The 18,321-nt window shown below is 40.5% G+C and overlaps 1 protein-coding gene across 3 annotated transcripts in view; it reads left to right on the top strand.

Annotated features, from left to right (window-relative positions):
* The window catches only part of TBC1D14 (TBC1 domain family member 14), an 80,497-nt gene that overhangs the window by 42,693 nt on the left and 19,483 nt on the right, over nt 1-18,321 (top strand). For all 3 annotated transcript variants that reach the window (XM_076335895.1, XM_076335896.1, XM_076335897.1), the window contains 8 exons: nt 4,760-4,878; nt 7,553-7,635; nt 9,770-9,887; nt 11,451-11,557; nt 12,474-12,554; nt 13,967-14,061; nt 15,111-15,182; nt 16,530-16,658. In XM_076335895.1, the coding sequence (XP_076192010.1) occupies nt 4,760-4,878; nt 7,553-7,635; nt 9,770-9,887; nt 11,451-11,557; nt 12,474-12,554; nt 13,967-14,061; nt 15,111-15,182; nt 16,530-16,658 (804 nt within the window). The remainder of the gene's footprint in view (nt 1-4,759; nt 4,879-7,552; nt 7,636-9,769; nt 9,888-11,450; nt 11,558-12,473; nt 12,555-13,966; nt 14,062-15,110; nt 15,183-16,529; nt 16,659-18,321) is intronic.

Here is an 18,321-nt window from a genome sequence, read left to right as displayed (position 1 = left end):
AGGAAGTTTTGACATAATTGACAGGTTAGGTTGAGAGAAAGAAATCGGTACCATTTGAGGAGCTGTTTGTGCTGACGGGAAAAAGTCCATGGCTGGAACACTGTTCATAGTGCTCGTTTATAATGATTAGTTTTCATGGTATAGTTTCCTTTTTTTTAATTATTTTAATAGAAATGGTATAAACAAGCTACACATGAAAGCAGGTGTTTTTTTGGAAGTGGCAGAATTCATTACAAAGTTGAATGTAAAAGTATCTATAATACAGATTTGTTTTTTCTGTAGGGCTGTTTGACTGTGTTTGTTGTTTGTATATCACTGATACTTTGAGTACTTAATGTTTGCTATAGTACTTCAAGCTTCGGAGTAGATGGGAGTTGTGTAAAGGTTGTTTTATCCCAGTAGGTCATGTTTTTGGTACACTTTCTTCCAAAACAGTGTTTGCAGGAAAAGTAAAAATAACATGTAATGCCAAGTCATCTAATGTAGATCATAGTGATACAGTCATTAGGGGTGGAAGGATCTCTGAGGGGCTAAATCCCCTTTCAGAGCAGACTCTGCTTAGACCAGGTTCCCAGGGCTCATCCACCTGAGCTTTGAATGCCGTCAAGGTCGGAGGTTTCCACCACGTCTCAGGAAACTTTTCCCAGTGTTTGACTACCTTCCTAGTGATTTCTGCCTCCCCCTCCCCAAGACCAGAATTCCACTTGTAGCAGTTTGTGCCTGTTGTCTTCACGTTCTTTATGCGAGCGCCTCAGAGACTCGTACTCAGCCTTCACCATCCTGTTATTGCTGCCTACCAAAGGTCCCTACGAAGCCTTCTCCTCTGAAGGCTGAACGAGTCCAGTTCTCTCAGCCTCTCTTCATGTGCGCTTGCTCCAGACCCCAGTCATCTTGGTGCCTCTTTGCTAGTCTTGCTCTAGTGTGTCAGTGCCTATATTACAAACAAAAGTTCATAGAATCATAGAATCATTAAGGTTGGAAAAGACCTCTAAGATTGAGTCCAACTGTCGACCCAACACCACCCCCCACTAAACCATGTCCCTAAGTGCCTCATCTACACGTCTTCTAAATACCTCCAGGGATGGGGACTCCACCACTTCCCTGGGCAGCCTGTTCCAATGTTTAACCACTCTTTCAGTAAAGAAATTTTTCCTCACGTCCAATCTAAACCTCCCCTGGCACAACTTGAGGCCATTTCCTCTCGTCCTATCGCTTGTTACTTGGGAGAAGAGACCGACACCCACCTCGCTACAACCTCCTTTCAGGGAGTTGTAGAGAGCAATGAGGTCTCCCCTCAGCCTCCTTTTCTCCAGGCTAAACAACCCCAGTTCCCTCAGCCGCTCCTCATCAGACTTGTTCTCCAGACCCCTCACCAGCCTCGTTGCCCTTCTCTGGACACGCTCCAGCACCTCAACGTCCTTCTTGGAGTGAGGGGCCCAAAACTGAACACAGTATTTGAGGTGCGGCCTCACCAGTGCCAAGTACAGGGGCACGATCACTTCCCTCCTCCTGCTGGCCACACTATTTCTGATACAGGCCAGGATGCCATTGGCCTTCTTGGCCGCCTGGGCCCACTGCCGGCTCACATTCAGCCGGCTGTCAACCAGCACCCCCAGGTCCTTTTCCAACAGACAGCTATCCAGCCACTCTTCCCCAAGCCTGTAGCGCTGCACGGGGTTGTTGTGGCCGAAGTGCAGGACCCGGCACTTGGCCTTGTTGAACCTCATACAGTTGGCCTGGGCCCATGGATCCAGCCTGTCCAGGTCCCTCTGCAGAGCCTTCCTGCCCTCGAGCAGATCAACACTCCCGCCCAACTTGGTGTCGTCTGCAAACTTACTGAGGGTGCACTCGATCCCCTCATCCAGATCATTGATAAAGATATTGAACAAGACCAGCCCCAAAACTGAGCCCTGGGGAACACCGCTCGTGACCAGCCGCCAACTGGATGTAACTCCATTCACCACAACTCTCTGGGCCCGGCTGTCCAGCCAGTTTTTGACCCAGCGCAGAGTACACCTGTCTAAGCCGTGAGCCGCCAGCTTCTCTAGGAGAATGCTGTGGGAGACGGTGTCAAAGGCCTTACTGAAGTCCAGGTAGACCGCATCCACAGCCTTTCCCTCATCCACTAGGCGGGTCACCTGGTCATAGAAGGAGATCAGGTTGGTCAAGCAGGACCTGCCTTTCATGAATCCGTGCTGGCTGGGCCTGATCCCCTGGTTGTCCCGCTCATGCCTTGTGAGCGCCCTCCAGATGAACTGCTCCATAATCTTCCCCGGCACCGAGGTCAGGCTGACAGGCCTGTAGTTCCCCGGATGCTCCTTCCGGCCCTTCTTGTAGATGGGCGTCACATTGGCAAGCCTCCAGTTGTCCGGGACCTCCCCCGTTAACCAGGACTGCTGATAAATGATGGAGAGCGGCTTGGCGAGCACCTCTGCCAGCTCCCTCAGCACTCTCGGGTGGATCCCATCCGGCCCCATAGACTTGTGAGTGTCCAGGTGGCGTAGGAGGTCATTGACTGCTTCCTCTTGGATTATGGGGGGGTTCATCCTGCTCACTGTCCCCATCTTCCAGCTCAGGGGGCCGAGTACCCTGAGGATAACTGGTCTGCCTGTTAAAGACTGAGGCAAAGAAGGCATTGAGTACCTCAGCCTTTTCCTCATCCTCGGTGACAATGTTCCCCCCCCGCATCCAGTAAAGGATGGGGATTCTCCTTGGCTCTCTTCTTGTCATTAGTATATTTGTAAAAACGTTTTTTGTTGTCTGTAACGACAGCAGCCAGATTGCGTTCTAGCTGGGCTTTTGCCTTTCTCATTTCTTCTCTGCACGACCTAACGAGATCCCTGTACTCTTCTTGAGTTGCCTGCCCCTTCTTCCACAAGCTGTAAACTCTCCTTTTTTTCCTGAGTCCCAGCAAGAGCTCCCCGTTCAGCCAGGCCGGTCGTCTTCCCCGCCTGTTCTTCTTACGGCGTACAGGGACAGCCTGCTCCTGCGCCTTTAAGACTTCCTTCCTGAAGATCGTCCAGCCTTCCTGGACCCCTTTGCCCTTCAGTACTGTCTCCCAAGGGACTCTCTCAACCAGTGTCCTGAACAGGCCAAAGTCCGCCCTCCGGAAGTCCATGGTTGCGGTTTTGCTGCCCCCCCTCCTTACTTCACCAAGAATCGAGAATTCCACCATTTCATGGTCGCTAAGCCCAAGACGGCCTCCGACCACCACATCTCCCACCAGTCCTTCTCTGTTTGTAAACAGCAGGTCGAGCGAGGCACCTCCCCTGGTAGGCTCACTTACCAGCTGTGTCAGGAAGTTGTCTTCCACACACTCCAGGAACCTCCTAGACTGCTTCCTCTCTGCCGTGTTGTATTTCCAGCAGACGTCTGGGAAGTTGAAGTCCCCCACGAGAACAAGGGCTAGCGATTGAGAGACTTCTGCCAGCCGCTTGTAGAATGCTTCATCCGCCCCTTCATCCTGGTTGGGTGGTCTATAACAGACTCCCAGCAGGATATCTGCCTCGTTGGCCTTCCCCCTCATCCTTACCCATGAACACTCGACCGTACCATCATCACAATCGTTGAGCTCTGTACAATCGAAACACTCCCTAACATACAGGGCCACCCCACCGCCTCTCCTTCCTCGCCTGTCCCTTCTGAAGAGTCTATAGCCATCCATTGCAGCACTCCAATCATGAGTCACCCCACCATGTTTCTGTGATGGCGACTAAGTCATATCTCTCCCGCTGCACAATGGCTTCCAGCTCCTCCTGCTTGCCACCCATGCTGCGTGCATTGGTGTAGATGCACTTGAGCTGGGCTATCGATTTCGCCCCCAGCATCGTCATGCCACCCCTAGGCTCATCTCTAGTGAGCCTGGTTTTATCCCCTTCCCCCTTCGAACTGTTTAAAGCCCTCTCAATGAGCCCTGCCAATTCATGAGCAATGATCATTTCCCCCTGTGAGATAGCTGAACTCCGTCTGTCACCAGCAGGCCCGGTGCCGTGTAAACCTCCCCATGATCAGGAAAGCCAAAATTCCCCTGATGGCACCAGCCCCTGAGCCACGCGTTGACCAGGTGTGTTTTCCTGTTCCTTTCAGTATCCTTCCCTGCCACTGTAGGGATAGAGGAAAACACTACCTGTGCTCCTGATCCTTCAACCAGTTGCCCCAGTGCCCTGAAGTCCCTTACAGTTAATAAGTTAATACACTATGCTCTGTTATGATTTAGGATTGTTGTACTTCAAGGCATCATAACAAGTGTGGGATTTGTCTAACAATGATTTTAAGCTTGCTTTTTTTTTTTTGCCATCATTGAACTGTTGCATCTGAAAATAGCTTGAGTAGGAGAAATCTTATGATGAGATTTTAAGATGAGGAGCTTGTGGTTGTTTTTGGCTTCAATTTCAAAACCATGTAAATCAAAACAAAAATATTTTAATTAGGTCTTATTTTATACCTCAGATAGTATCTGCTGTTTGTAAGCTCATTCTTAGCAGTACTTTGTAAAAGCAGGCTGCCAGCTGAAGGAACTTAAGATGTTTCTACAAATAGAAGGAATGGAAAAAAGCATCAAAAGTCACTCCTGAACATACATTTTAACATTGTTTTCAATTCTGAGGTTGCTCTAGTTGGAAAGCTCTAAAGGGACTGCAGTTGGGCAGAGGTGCGAAAGCATTATCTTGAAGACTTTTGTAGACCCTATTTAAATTCTCATGTGCATCATCTTGATGTTCTCCACTCTTTTAACTTGCCCTGTCTTTTGCTTCTCTAGGAATATGAAGAAAAAACTGGACGAGCTCACAGACCACTCTCCCCTAAACAGAATGTGAGGAAGAATCTTGATTTTGAACCACTCTCCACTACAGCACTTATTTTGGAGGACAGACCAGCGTAAGTTTTGGGAAGTACCACAGTAAGGGTCCCTTTAAAATTAGGCTAGCAAAACTTTTCTTACTGTTTGTATTTGATTACTCTAACTTAAACAGATGATTTAAAATTTAAAGTAGAATTTTTTTTCAGGCTACTGAATATGAAAGTGAGATGATTATGAGAAAAAATACTCAAACAAAAGTAACCTTATTTTATAATAAAAAGCAATGGCTTTGTATGAAAGGAGGTACTTAGGAGAGCAGAGCTCTAGTTTTGAGTAATTCTAGCTTCTAAACATGAATAAGGGATTTTTATTTTCCCTGAGAGAATGTCATAAAAATGAAGCTGGTATATGCTAAAAAAATTGAGAAGCAAGGATACAGTGTCCTGTTTACACAGAGAAAGACCACACCTCCATAAATAATGGAACAATGTAATGATTGTTCTGCAGTGGGTTCAGCATCGCGTTTTAAAGGTTGTCAAGTACTTGGTAAGTTGTTTCATGCTTCTGTTACTGCAAGGAGATTCTTGCATATGCAGACTAACTCCGTAACTATTTACTGGCAGCTGCTCTACCATGGTTTGCTCCTGAATTACACAAATTCAGTCATGCTTAGTCAATTTATGAATGGTACCCAGCTTTACAAGCATGGCGTCTGCATTTTTAATATAGTTGTGCATTGGTGTAAAGAGCTGGCATAACACAGGTCTGTGTTCATCAACAAATCTGTATGAAGAATGCTCATATCAAAGTAGTCTAGTTGTAGGGTCATTTAAGACACTTCTTGGCTTGACTGGTAGACTATGTGACAAGACTTCTTGGGACATCCGGAACAATGTAAGAGTGATTATTTGTTATAGGAGATTTTATTGTGTACAGCTGGAAACAATACATACTAGCTTATTTGTTGTATTTAAAACCTGTCTGTTAAAAATCATTCTTTATATGCGATAATCTGAGAAGTACAGTGTACAGTGTTCATAGATCGAATTAGTGATACATTACAGGATAACATTCAGATTTTGCCTTCTTTCATACTGTTGATAGACTGAGGAACTCCTAGCAGAAAAGGTATTTTTAAGATTCTAGACAATTGAATCATCATTTCTTTCATCTAGTACGGAAAACTGCTCTGGACAGCAGTGCTGTCTTCTGAATCTTTCTAAAGAATCTTTTTAAATTGTTTACTTACAGTTTGCATACTATTTTTTTTTTTTAACCTATTAGGCTTTAAGTAATTTATTTTTGATTTCCTATGACAAAAAGATTTAAGACTTCCGGAAGAAAAATGCAGTGAGATTTTTTTTTTCTGAAATGACTGCTCTTCATTTTGCGCTCACTTGTAGGGTTTAAGTAAAACTTTCTAGGAAGAATCAATAAATATTCCATAGTCCCTCTAGCTTTAACTGGAAAAATCTTAATAGATACTAAATGTCATTTCACACGTGTGGTGATGTCATTAAGAGATAGGACAAGTAGTTTAAGTGGTAGAATTTAAGTCAGCAGAACTTGCATTGTTTCATCTGGTTTTCCCTTCCAAACTTTTCTTAACTTACACCATTTCTGAAGACTTGGATTTAAAAAAGGTGCTGGTCAGTTTACATAAATGAAACTGGAAAAGAGTAGATTGTTCTCTGTGGTTAACAATGACACTAATGTGAAAACCCACTTTTCTTGTTCTTGTAACAATCTTGATTTTAAAAAATATTCATAGGCGTATATCACATGGCTATGCATACTTCACAGATAACATGATTATGTAAATAGTAAAGCATACTACTATTAATGGTGACTGCTGTTGGCTAGCAGCTGCCTAATGTGTGACACCTTACAGGAATGTGAAAGTCAATTTTTGCGTATCTTTTTTATTAACCAAAGATAGAAACGGTCCTAGGAATACCATACAGTGTTCTACAATACAGAAGAACAAAATACTTAGTCATTTCCTGTTCTGATGTTTTGGTGATCCTGTAGTTGTATGAGATACATAGTGGTTATGTTAATTACAAATACGATTAGCTTAAAGTTAATGTGGTCTGACATATGAGCGTGTGTATTTGCATGGCAGAAGTGTTACCAGTCCAGGCTTTAATCACAAATCAAAGTGGCTGTGTTGGTATTGATAAATGGAGAGTATAGAGGATGACTCCAGTGCCACTTGTTGCTGTATAAGTGAGGGGTAGGAGTTAAGCCTTTAAAATAGAAATGGGGTCTCGGAGAGCAGAGGGGAAAAGGAGGCTGGTGTAGGAAGTCATTACTGCATGGGTAAAGAAAGTTGTGGATGTAACTCTTAAATGAGGTGCACAGTAAGAGAGAGTATGGTCTTGTATCTTATCTGTAGAGATCAGTTGAAATCAAAACTACCAGCTTGGTATATACCAGTATATTCCCTTTATTTATGAAGATCAGCCTGTGGGTTCAGTTGGTTTAATAATAAAAATGCTGAAATTACTAAACATAAGGAAATTACTCAGCATATTTTGTGTATAAAAGTAGTTGTAGCTGGTCAGTGTTCTTTCCTTCTCTTCTGCTGACTCTGGCAAAAAAAAAATTCTTTCCAAGGACTTGTTGCTCTACTCTTTGATCAAATATTTTGACAAGAAGCAGTATATGCTTTTCTTTCAGAAGTGTCTAGAATTTTCTTTAGACAGGCTTGCCAACTTTAAATACTGATTATTTTTTTTTTAATTTAAGGAACCTCCCCGCAAAACCAGCAGAAGAAGCCCAGAAACACAGACAACAGTACGAAGAAATGGTGGTTCAGGCGAAAAAAAGAGGTGATGGAATTTCTTGTCTTCAGAGGAGAGAAGTAAAGTTAAGGGGTCTTTCTAAACCTGAAATGTGCTTTTGTCAGTCTGTTGCTCTGTAATGTGAGGGATCTGTACCTCCCCTCAAAGAAGAATCAATCCAGAGAAGAGAGAGGGATGACGGTAGTTTCATTAAAAAGCCCCGTGCCAAGCTGAAAAAGAAAACAATCCTAGAATCCGGCAGGAAACAATTTTTTAATATGTAACTATTAAATAATTGAGTGGCATCTGTTTGTGGGTTTAAAAACTTACTTACTAATATATTTAAGTAGATTATCAGTCAAATTAGTGAAGACTAGACTTATTTAGATAACTACAGGATATTTGATAGTTTCATGTTGGGAACAACCTGTTGAGGCTGTAGTACATAAATACATAACTTTCCACATAGGAAATTGTACGTAGTTATGTTCACTTGATAATCTGTCTCCCCCTTAAAATTTAAAGCTTTCTCAAGGTTTTGCTCATAATTTCTTGTCTGACGTTGTTCACAGAAGTGTCTCGGCAACACTGTACCATGCACATCAGGTAGAGCTGAACGTTGTGGTTTCCTTCCGCTGATATTTTTGACCATCTGGGTTTTCTAATAAAAACAAGTATTGCAATAATAGGAAATTTGGACTTGTGGAAGTTTTGTGTCCAGTGAGAGCTACTGGAAATACTTTTTTTTTTCCAGCTGGCCAGATCCCTGAGCCATATGAAACAGCGGAAAGGCGATATGAACACAGGACTTGCTTGCTTTCTGCAGTTGACAGATTAATAAAAGTATCCTCTCATGGTTTTGAATATCATACACCTACCAGTGAAGTTCTAACTTCATGCGACTCCCGTGTTAGTATATCTACTTAATGTGTAGTAGTCCAAAGGAGTTTATCTCTTCTTTCTTTGCATGTAGGGTAGATGGTTTGGGAGAAATGGGATGATGCTCAGGTTAGGCAATGGGCCAGGGCCTTCTGCTGTCTTCACAGGACTGGAGTATGTCATTCTGTCCAGATAAATACCCTGACAAACCCATTTTCCCAAAAGCCACTCCAGATGAAAAACTTTGCAGAGTGATGTATTGTGTAGAGGTCAGGAAATCAAAGAGTGTAAACATCCTCTTTGTGTTTAAAGAAAAATTCAAAGCCTGCATTTAGGCAGGCTTTCAAAGAGCTCATATCAAAGCTGAAAATATTATTAGGAGGCAGTTGGTATGGTTCTGCTCAGGCACAGCTTCTGTTGGGCTTTAAAGTGGACCCATCAGGTTGTGTGTGTTCATTCCAAAGACCTTGTTCATGGTACTGCTGTTCTTCAGTTAGTTTTCCTTGCCAGGTCAGTACCTTCCTATATTGTAAACAGTGTGTGGGTGCACGCACCATGTCCTGTATTTCCACTGTGCTGCTATAGAGTGTCTGCCTGCATGCGTTAAATTGCATGTCTAACAAATTTGCCTGTGGAAAAAATAGTTGATGATGCAAGAAGAAACACTGAGTGATAATGCAAAAATGTAAAATATGTTTAAACTAAACATGAAAAATGCATTCTTTTTAATGAACTGAAGGTTTCCAGTGTGTGTGTGTGTATATATATTTGTGATGTATGACATTTATATTAACCATATGCTAAGTAACATTAAAAATGTGGCTCTTGTGATTTCCTGGCAGTATATCTGAATCATAATTTACAAAGACCAACACATAAGAGTGAAAATAAAATACAAAATTTGTATTATTTTAGCCTGTATTTTTCAGTCTGCCATAAAAAAAGGGGTGGGGCTTTATTAGGAAATACCCTACTAAGTGGGGCTGTTGGCTGTCAGAGATGCTAATTCGAAGTTACTAATGGGGTTAGATTTGAAGGGTCAGAAGAGCCATATATTATCCAAGTCCCTTTGTCCCATCCATCGAAAATGGGACTTATGCATAATTCCACTTTTTTCTTTATTCACATTTGGCATTACTGATTAGCTTTCTGTATGTCTGGGAAATTTTTAGAATTTGAACAGTCCACTGTACATTTAGGTGAATCTAGTGCACTTTTACATGGCTGTATAGCCATGAATAGCTAACTCTGAATATTTGGTTTCTGGTTTTATTAACTTAAAAAGGAAATTGCTTTTCTGCAGAGCTTAAAGAAGCCCAAAAGAGAAAGAAACAACTGGAAGAACGCTGTAAACTGGAAGACAGCATCGGCAGTGCTGTTTTAACTTGGAACAATGAAATCTTGCCCAACTGGGAAACTATGTAAGACAGTATGTTATACTGAGTTTTAATCAAAATTGCTGAGTCTGTATCCTGAAGAGAAGATACAAAGTTAGCAAGTATAATTTTAAATGGTCTTGGAAGCTTTTGTTTGAAAGTCGCTTTTGGACAGCTACAAAGAAAATGAGCAACATATGTTTCATTAATTCTACAAGGTGGCTGGAAGTGATGCAGTTCTTATTATTTGTCTTTAATGGAGGTTCAGGATATTCAGAAACCGTAAAACACTGAGGAGTGATCTGTGGTAGAGAATGTAAAAGCAGAAAGCATAATGCTTGAACACCATGCACTTACCAGAAATGAGCTTTCCTTGACTGCTTGAGCTGTTGATGTTATAATATCAGATGTAGATTGAAGTACGTGTATGGTATTATGAAGCCTCTTTAATTACAGAGTGGTATACCTGCTGGGATAATCAAGTGATGGAAAAGAGAAGTAAGGAAAAGTTATTTTAAAAAAATATTAAGTGCTAAAAGATTTCCTACAAAGACACAGCACAGGCAATTGGTAAACTACCTTCACTGTCCAGTTTTTCATGGACTTTGCTAGTCATCTTAAAAAAAACAGCGCAAACCCCCCCCCCCAAATATAACCACAATAACAACAAAACCCAACCTCCACAGCACTCACAATTGCAATTTGCTTAATCATGGAGTTCAGTTGTCCTGAGAATGTAGGTTAAAAATATGGATGGAATTCGTTGGAAAATGCGTTTCTGGAGAGCTGAAGTATTAAATTAAGTATAAGCAAATTGCAGATTTACATGTCTGTCTTCAGTATTTGAAGATGCATCTGTTATGGCTGTTGTTAAAATAAGGACACCTTTTCCTGTATTGGTTTATAAATCCAGAAGTTCCCCAATGTATTCACTATTTTACATTTTAGTTCAGAGTCTGCTTTTAGATAAATAGATCGTTGTGGGTTTTGTCACTACGACAAACTTTCATTGGTGCTTAGGTGCTATTCTGTTCCTCTTTCTGGGCTCTCAGATTGATGAACATCAGCTGCAGCCATTTCAAAGCCTGTGTTCTGTTAAAATGTCTTTCATGCTCCCACCTAAAAGTTCTTTCTTGTTACATCTTCATGCATTTTTTTGGAGGGTTAGAGCTGCAAAGCTGGGTGGGAAACTGCGCATCTCATTTGCGCAGCAGGGTGATGACAGAGGGGAGAGGGTAGACTTCCATAACTTGTTCCTGTGTTTCATTTTACATGGAGATTTAAGTCTGTCCAGTCTTTAGCATAGGTAGTGGCATAGATAAGGATTTCATTTTCATTTGTTTATTTCTGTCCCCTATGATTCTTGCTGGTCAAGTGTGGTTGCAGATTACGGATATCGTGATTGCAGTCCTTCTGTCAAAATAAGCCATTAACTTGGAAGGAAGTAAGCTTTCCTTTACAGTTCAAAGCAAAATAGTACTAAAGAATGGGTATGTGCAAACCACATTTGACTTCTTGGGCTGTTGATGTTCATCTTGGTTTGGATCCCTTCAGCAGTTCAGCTGGCAGTGAAATATTTCTTAAAATAATCCGTTTTACTTTAAACAGGTGTTGTTCCCGTAAAGTTCGAGAGCTGTGGTGGCAGGGCATCCCACCAAGTGTGAGGGGCAAAGTCTGGAGCTTGGCAATTGGCAATGAGTTAAACATCACCCATGGTGAGACTGTTGTTTTGTCTACATTGTCTTACAAAGAGAAATAGTAAGAGGACAGTCTTGTATTTATTATGATGTATCAGAACCTGAGGTGTGGGTGTGACGATGTTATCTAGTTATGCTTTTTTGTGGTGCTTTGACATGTTTTGTTCAAAAATACCATGTCTTTTAATCTTGTAACTGCTCTAGGACTGCTGCTGTGAATTGTTCCTGATTATTGCTGTCACTGTGTCTTGCTCTGATGTTAGATGGAGATGGTCAGGCTTAATGACTCAAGCTTTTTTTTTTCCTTTTTGAAACTTAGAATTGTTAATTTTGTAATGCCTATGAGTATGCATATAGCGTGCTTCCTTTGATTTAGAGCAAGACATTAGGTTTGTGAGAGATTAAAAGACCCCTGGGAAAATTTGTACTTTTGTTTATGTGTGTGTTTGTGAAAATAGAAATAGTGTGCTACTTCACAGTACAGAAAAACACAGCTCTGAAAGACTAACATGTAATTGATTCCAACGTCGATATGTGGTAGACTGCCTGTACTCCTGCTGTATTGTGCTGCTTTTCTGTGCTTGGCTCAGTTACCTTGGGTGTAGTCCTTACATGGAATTTTCCAGACTTATCCCAATTATCCATTCAGACTACAACTTCGAACACTAGTGCTCTGCAAGAAAAGTAAATGCTTGAACATAAAGTGCAACTTGTGCCTAGGTTGCCTTTCCTTTTCACTTAATCTTAAGTTATAGGTCAGTGTAACAAGTCTTTCAGAAGCATAACCTACTTAGAAATTCAACTACTGTGTTAGAGATAGTTACTTGTAATGACTGAGCCAGCATTGCTCGTATGGTAGGTAGTTAATACCTGACAAGCGGACATGAGCATATACAAATAGTGAACATGGTTTTCTCTGTTTTTCTTTTTCCAGAACTGTATGATATTTGCCTGGCTCGTGCCAAAGAGAAATGGCGATCACTTAGCACAGGAGGGGCTGAAGTAGAATGTGAAGGTACGCTTTTTGTGAAGGTTATATGCTGTGTTACAAAATAACAGATTGTGTAAAATTGTTCCTTAAAATGAAATCACAGACTTTACTAACAATTTCAGCTATAAAGATGCCTCTGGTAAAAAGAAAGCTTCTTTTTGTGGAAGCAAGAAATAGCTGTGTTTTTTCTTTCCAGTGAAACTATAGTCTCTTATAAAACACACTTGTTCATTTTTCTTTATAAACTATGTCTAGGTACAGTTCTTATTTGATGCTAATTTGTAGGAAAACTAGAAGAGTTTGGGGATTATAATTTGAATTGCAACACTAAAATACTTTTCTGCATCTGTAGTTTTGGAATTGAAACTCAAATTATAGCAGAAAATTGCATTTTAGTCCCTTATTGCAGCTTTGTGCCCATCTCTTGGGTGTGTTTCAGAGAGCAGCAATTTCTTTTTGCAGATGAAGTGGTTTGAGATTTACTAATTGATTGGAAGAGGTGTCTGGTTTTGAGAGAGTATAAAACTATGTGCAGGTGCTTGAAAATGTCTTTGGTTAAGTAATTATACTGAGCACAAAAAGGAGAACATACATACTGGCATTTATCAACAGAAAAATATTTTTGATTGGAAGTCCCCTACTTTGTTCTCTTAAGATTGTCTGCATCTTAAATAAGATGACATCTAGTACATTTCCAGCTTCCTCTTGCACTTTATTTTCTGGAGTGTATATGCTTATGTGATTGGTGTAAGCATTGGCTAGTGACAACTCTTGTTTTTTGGTTGCTCAATAAGTGGCAGTAGGTAATTCCCACCTATACTTACCAGAACAGGCAAAATACAAATAAAACTTTTTGATACCAGAAAGAAAACTAATACTTTAGAAACTTACTTTGTATGAGATCTGTATGGAGAGTATATTGCCATGTCTGTGATCTTTAACAACACATACAGAGTAAATCAACATGATTTTTGGAAGGACAGCTGACAGTAGTAGAGATAGGTGGCATCCATCAAATGCTTCTGCTTTAGGACTTCTCCCTCCCACCACAACCTTTCCACAGAGGCAGCTATTTCAGGAGATACTGGGAAGCCTTGTTGAGGGCGAGGGGTCACAGGTTAACAGGCTTGTGTCTGTCTAATGATTTGTCAGCTAATAACAGTAAAGTGCCTGACCTGCCTTGTTCTGTGTCTTGCCCTCCATCGCTTCGAAACATACTGAGGGTCAGTGTGCACTGTAGGGTTGCTTTGAGTCAGGACATACTTGCTTCTTAGCCTGTGTGCTGAATTCAGGGAATTGTCCTGTCTATACCTTTATTCCCTAGCATTCACATCAAAATAAATGAACTGTGCAAAAGCTAACCGTTACCGGGGGGGGGGGGGGGGAAGAGCGTACATTGATCCATGTAATAAATGCAGTAACTTTGGCTATTGTAGATGCTGGATTTTCTGCAGCTGACAGAGAAGCAAGCTTGGAGTTAATAAAACTGGATATCTCAAGAACGTTTCCTAATCTCTGTATATTCCAGCAAGTAAGCAATGTTAACTTTTGTCTTGACTTCTCAGACAAATTAAGTTTACATAATCTTGCCTATCCCTTGGTTGAAACAGCCCGTTGAGTTCAAATCTGAAGGAGTAGACATCTTGAGAGGAAAAAGTTCCTAAAGATTTTGGAAAACTATAAATAATCTAGAAAAGAGTAACCTCAAGGTACTATACATTTGGAAGAGACAAAAAAACAATCTGTTGGCTAATTGTGATTCATCTAGCCCAGTCCATGCTGGTTTCTGTCTGATAAAGTGATGCATGTGAGTGTTTCCAAGTGAGTAAATCAACACTGCTGGGTTGCAAATACACGGTAAGTGAGAGAGAGCACAGCTCAAGCAAGCAAGATTTGGTGGCCTTTTTTTGGTTCCGTGCAAGACCAGTTTAACTTGGATGTTTTTGGTATGCTTTAACAACTCATTGTAACCAGATATTTTGTCCTTCTATACACAAATTTCAGCAGCCCTGTAAAAAGTTTAGATTGTGATGTCAACATTTTTGGGTGGAAGACTTCTCCCTTTGGAAATTCTCAGCCAGTTACAGTACTTAGTGTAGAATATGGCAGCTGTTAATAGTCAACAGTGTGAAATTGTTTTTAGCTATACATGTCATTCTTGATATGCTGTGTGTGTGTTACGGCATATTGTTGTTTTAACTATTTTCTTCATGGTTGAATTCTGCCTCTAGTCTAATAGACAGTTAAGTAATTCTCATTAGTGTTTTGCTTTCTTGGCATTATTGTCAAGTGCTGCTAAGCTATAAGGAATCTGTTAGGTTTACATTCCTCTTGTATGAGGATTTAATATGTAATTGATGTATTGGATGAACTGTATGCATTTGTAATAAATGTAGTGTGGAGGGCTGTTTCATGCTTTTAAAGCCAAAATTATTTTGAAAAACTTGGGGCTGTTCAAAGCTGCATAGGGAAATAATGTGTCCTTCATCAGAAGTAATAGATACTGTCTGTAGCACAGAAGGGTGTTTTTAACGTTTGTTATATACTCAGATGTATTGTCTTGTTTTTGTTTAATTATAGGGTGGTCCTTACCATGACACGTTGCACAGTATTTTAGGAGCCTATACTTGTTACAGACCTGATGTAGGCTATGTAAGTGAAGAAAATTTTTTTTGGGGGTGGGGAGGCAGAACTAGGGGGAGGGAGGATTGTGTTAATCAGTCCTTTGTAGACCAGTATTAAATGATTTTGTGAATACTTGTGGGGTTTCTGTGTGCTGTCTTCTATTCCAATACATGCTTGAGAAGTGTATATAATGGTTCTGTTGCTAGATTTCAGTTTTTTAACAGGTTAAGTAATTGGAAAACTCAAAAGTACATATTTGTAGTGCTTGAAAATTGGAGCCAAAAGAGAAGATGTAGTTAAATTGGTCCTTTGAAGTACATACTGTTCTTAATGGCAGTCTTGCTGAGACTGTTCTGTTGAGTTGAGTATCTTGCTCCTCTTGATATGCATTTCTGTGCCTTAGTGCTGTGAGCTTCTGGAACGGTCTTTAAAGCAATGCCCATCGAGGCTACGTGAGCTCCCTCAAAGTATTTGAAGTAGTGATTATAAGAGGACTGAGTGGATTTCAGATACTTCATTTAGTCTTTTTTTCCCAGGGCAGGCATATATAAAGGAGCTTATTCTTTATTTGGTAGCAGTTATTTTAGAGAAGGCAAATGTAGAAAGATAACGTTCCTATTCCGTGAGTAGCATGTGATGCTTGGCAAAAACTGCTGAACGTGACTGCCGGGAAATTAGCAAAAGGGCAGATCAGATGGCGTGCTTCATTTGTCATGGAACCTGTTGCATTGGGAAGGAGCTTGTTCCTCAGGTTTGCAGGGAGGACTGCCACACCTTGGTCCATGTGACTCTGCAATGGCAGCATTACACCCTCTGAGTGAGCAAGTCTTGCCTAGATTCAGCATTGATACCATAGCACACTTTGCAGAATAATGCAACAACATTATAAGCTTATGGTAAATGAAACATGAGCTTAATCTTAAAATGCAACTTACTGCTTGTCAAATGAGTCATTGCAGTTGTCTGTAACTGCCGGTAATTGATTGAAGAAGGAAAGAACAGGCTTTGTCTCTAGTGTCCTAGTCCAGCTTTCCACAAATAAGGGTATATATGACCCATCCCTAGGAGAGGAGGGATTGCTTAGAAACAGCTTATTCTTCAAAAAAGTCTTTGTTCTGCATATTTGAAAGTGCTGTCACCCTAGCCTGTCTTAGGAGTTTTACTTAGAGTCTTTGAAAGGAGGCAACATGGGGATCATTGGCTTCCATACTCTGAATGTTCAATACCAAAGGGTCATGTGGGTTAAAAAAATCTGCCTTTCTGAACATGTCGCAAAATTCAGCATTAAACACTAGTGATTACGAGGACAAAATGAGGCAGTATTCTTGGAAGAATACAGTTATTGCTGAACGGTAACACTTCTCCTTTCTTTAGGTACAGGGCATGTCATTCATAGCAGCTGTATTGATCTTGAACTTGGATACTGCAGATGCCTTCATTGCTTTTTCTAACCTTTTAAATAAACCCTGTCAGATGGCATTTTTCCGTGTGGACCATGGCCTTGTAAGTATGCAAGAAAACCGTAATCTACATGTTGTAGATACGTGTAGGGAAAGTTTAAAAAAAAAAATTGATGGGCTCCATAGCTTGGAAAATAAGTCAGAGTTTATTTTAAAGCAACATGCTTGATAAACAAAAAAATCCCAACACACACACGCGCACACCCCCTCAAGAAAACCAATCCAAACGAAAAACCACCCCACTAACCTTTTTGAACAGGCAGATGAATGAAATTGTTCAGCTGCTATTTTATGATGCTCAAAGAATAGTTATGAGAGTATTATTGTAGGTGTTTTTCAAATTGAGTGCTGTAGTTGAAAGCTGAAAACGCCTTAATGTTAGAAGAAGTGTCTTGAAGGTTCCTTTTATCCCAAACTAATAGGTTGCTAAAAATAGACTGTTGCAGGGAGAACCAGGTTTCCTATCTCTTACTGTAGCAGCTGTGTTTGAAAAAGAGCCTGGAGGAATCAGATGAGCAGACCCCTCCAATTTTCAGTGGGAGCTGGTTGCCTGATTCTCTCTGGAGTCTCTAAAATTCCTTGTTAGCATGTACACTGGGCTACTTGTGTACCATAGCAAAATCAGACACATCTCCTGAAATGTGTTTTTAATTTACTTTAAAAGTATTTTTTGGTAAAATATATGGCATTCTGTATTTCTTTCTCACTTACCTGTTAACACTATGAAAATAGGATCTGCTTCTCAAGAGTTCAAATGGGAGAAATAAAGCAAGGGAATGGATGACATCAACAACAATCACTTTTGTTGCTTAACCAGTAGGACACTAGGGATCTTATCAGTATTTCCTGCTGGAAAAGCAGTATGTAATTCCCTGTTGCAGCCCCTGAATCTCATCAGTTGTAAATGCCCATGGGGAGATGTACCAGAGTGCAGACAGCATTGCTAGAAGCAGTATCAGTCCATCTCCGTTACTGTACTTGGAAAAAGAGGACATGCTCATGCATTCAGTGTGTAAATACGGTTCTTGTGAAGATGAGTTTGGAATTAAATTTACTAGAATAAGATTTTTATTTTTTTTTTAACTGAAATAGTGGTTTTTGGTATGCTCTTGGATAGTGCTGTTTAGTTCTGTTAGCCTGGCTAAATAGAGGCTGCCTGATAAATGAATGCTTACAGAAGAGTAGAGGTGGTGATACATGAAAGAATATTAACATATCGTGAAATGACAAAGCCGTGATTCACACCACAAGGAAAACTTTGTACCTAGTATTTCAAACGAGAGTAGCGAGACATGAAGTGAGACAGTTTTGGCTTCCTGTGGTTAATATACTGATCTGCTGTCTACCCTCATCTTTTTGTGTCAGTTTTACAACTTAATAACCAAATGCTGATTTGTGTTAACATATAATAAATTAAAAAAATAAAACCAATGTAAGTTAGTTGTGGAAATGATAGTAATTTATACCGATTTATCTTGATTTCTTTTGTTGGTTACGGTTTTATTAAACTAGAAATTTTTTTTAATTACTACTAAGTAAATGTCTTGTTGAATGTTGATTTAATCAAGATAAATACCTGAACTGCTATTGCATTTCTAATAGAGCTGCCTGCATTACTATCAACAGATGTGATTGTAGCAGTTATGTGTAAAATTCCTTCTCTAAAGTACTTCTGAAATGCTTTAGTAGAACTCTCTTACTGTGGT

Source organism: Aptenodytes patagonicus, chromosome 4 (assembly GCF_965638725.1).
Source record: "Aptenodytes patagonicus chromosome 4, bAptPat1.pri.cur, whole genome shotgun sequence".
Taxonomy (NCBI): domain Eukaryota; kingdom Metazoa; phylum Chordata; class Aves; order Sphenisciformes; family Spheniscidae; genus Aptenodytes; species Aptenodytes patagonicus.
The sequence above is the reverse complement of the archived record's forward strand: the minus strand, read 5'-3'. Positions and strand labels throughout refer to the sequence as shown.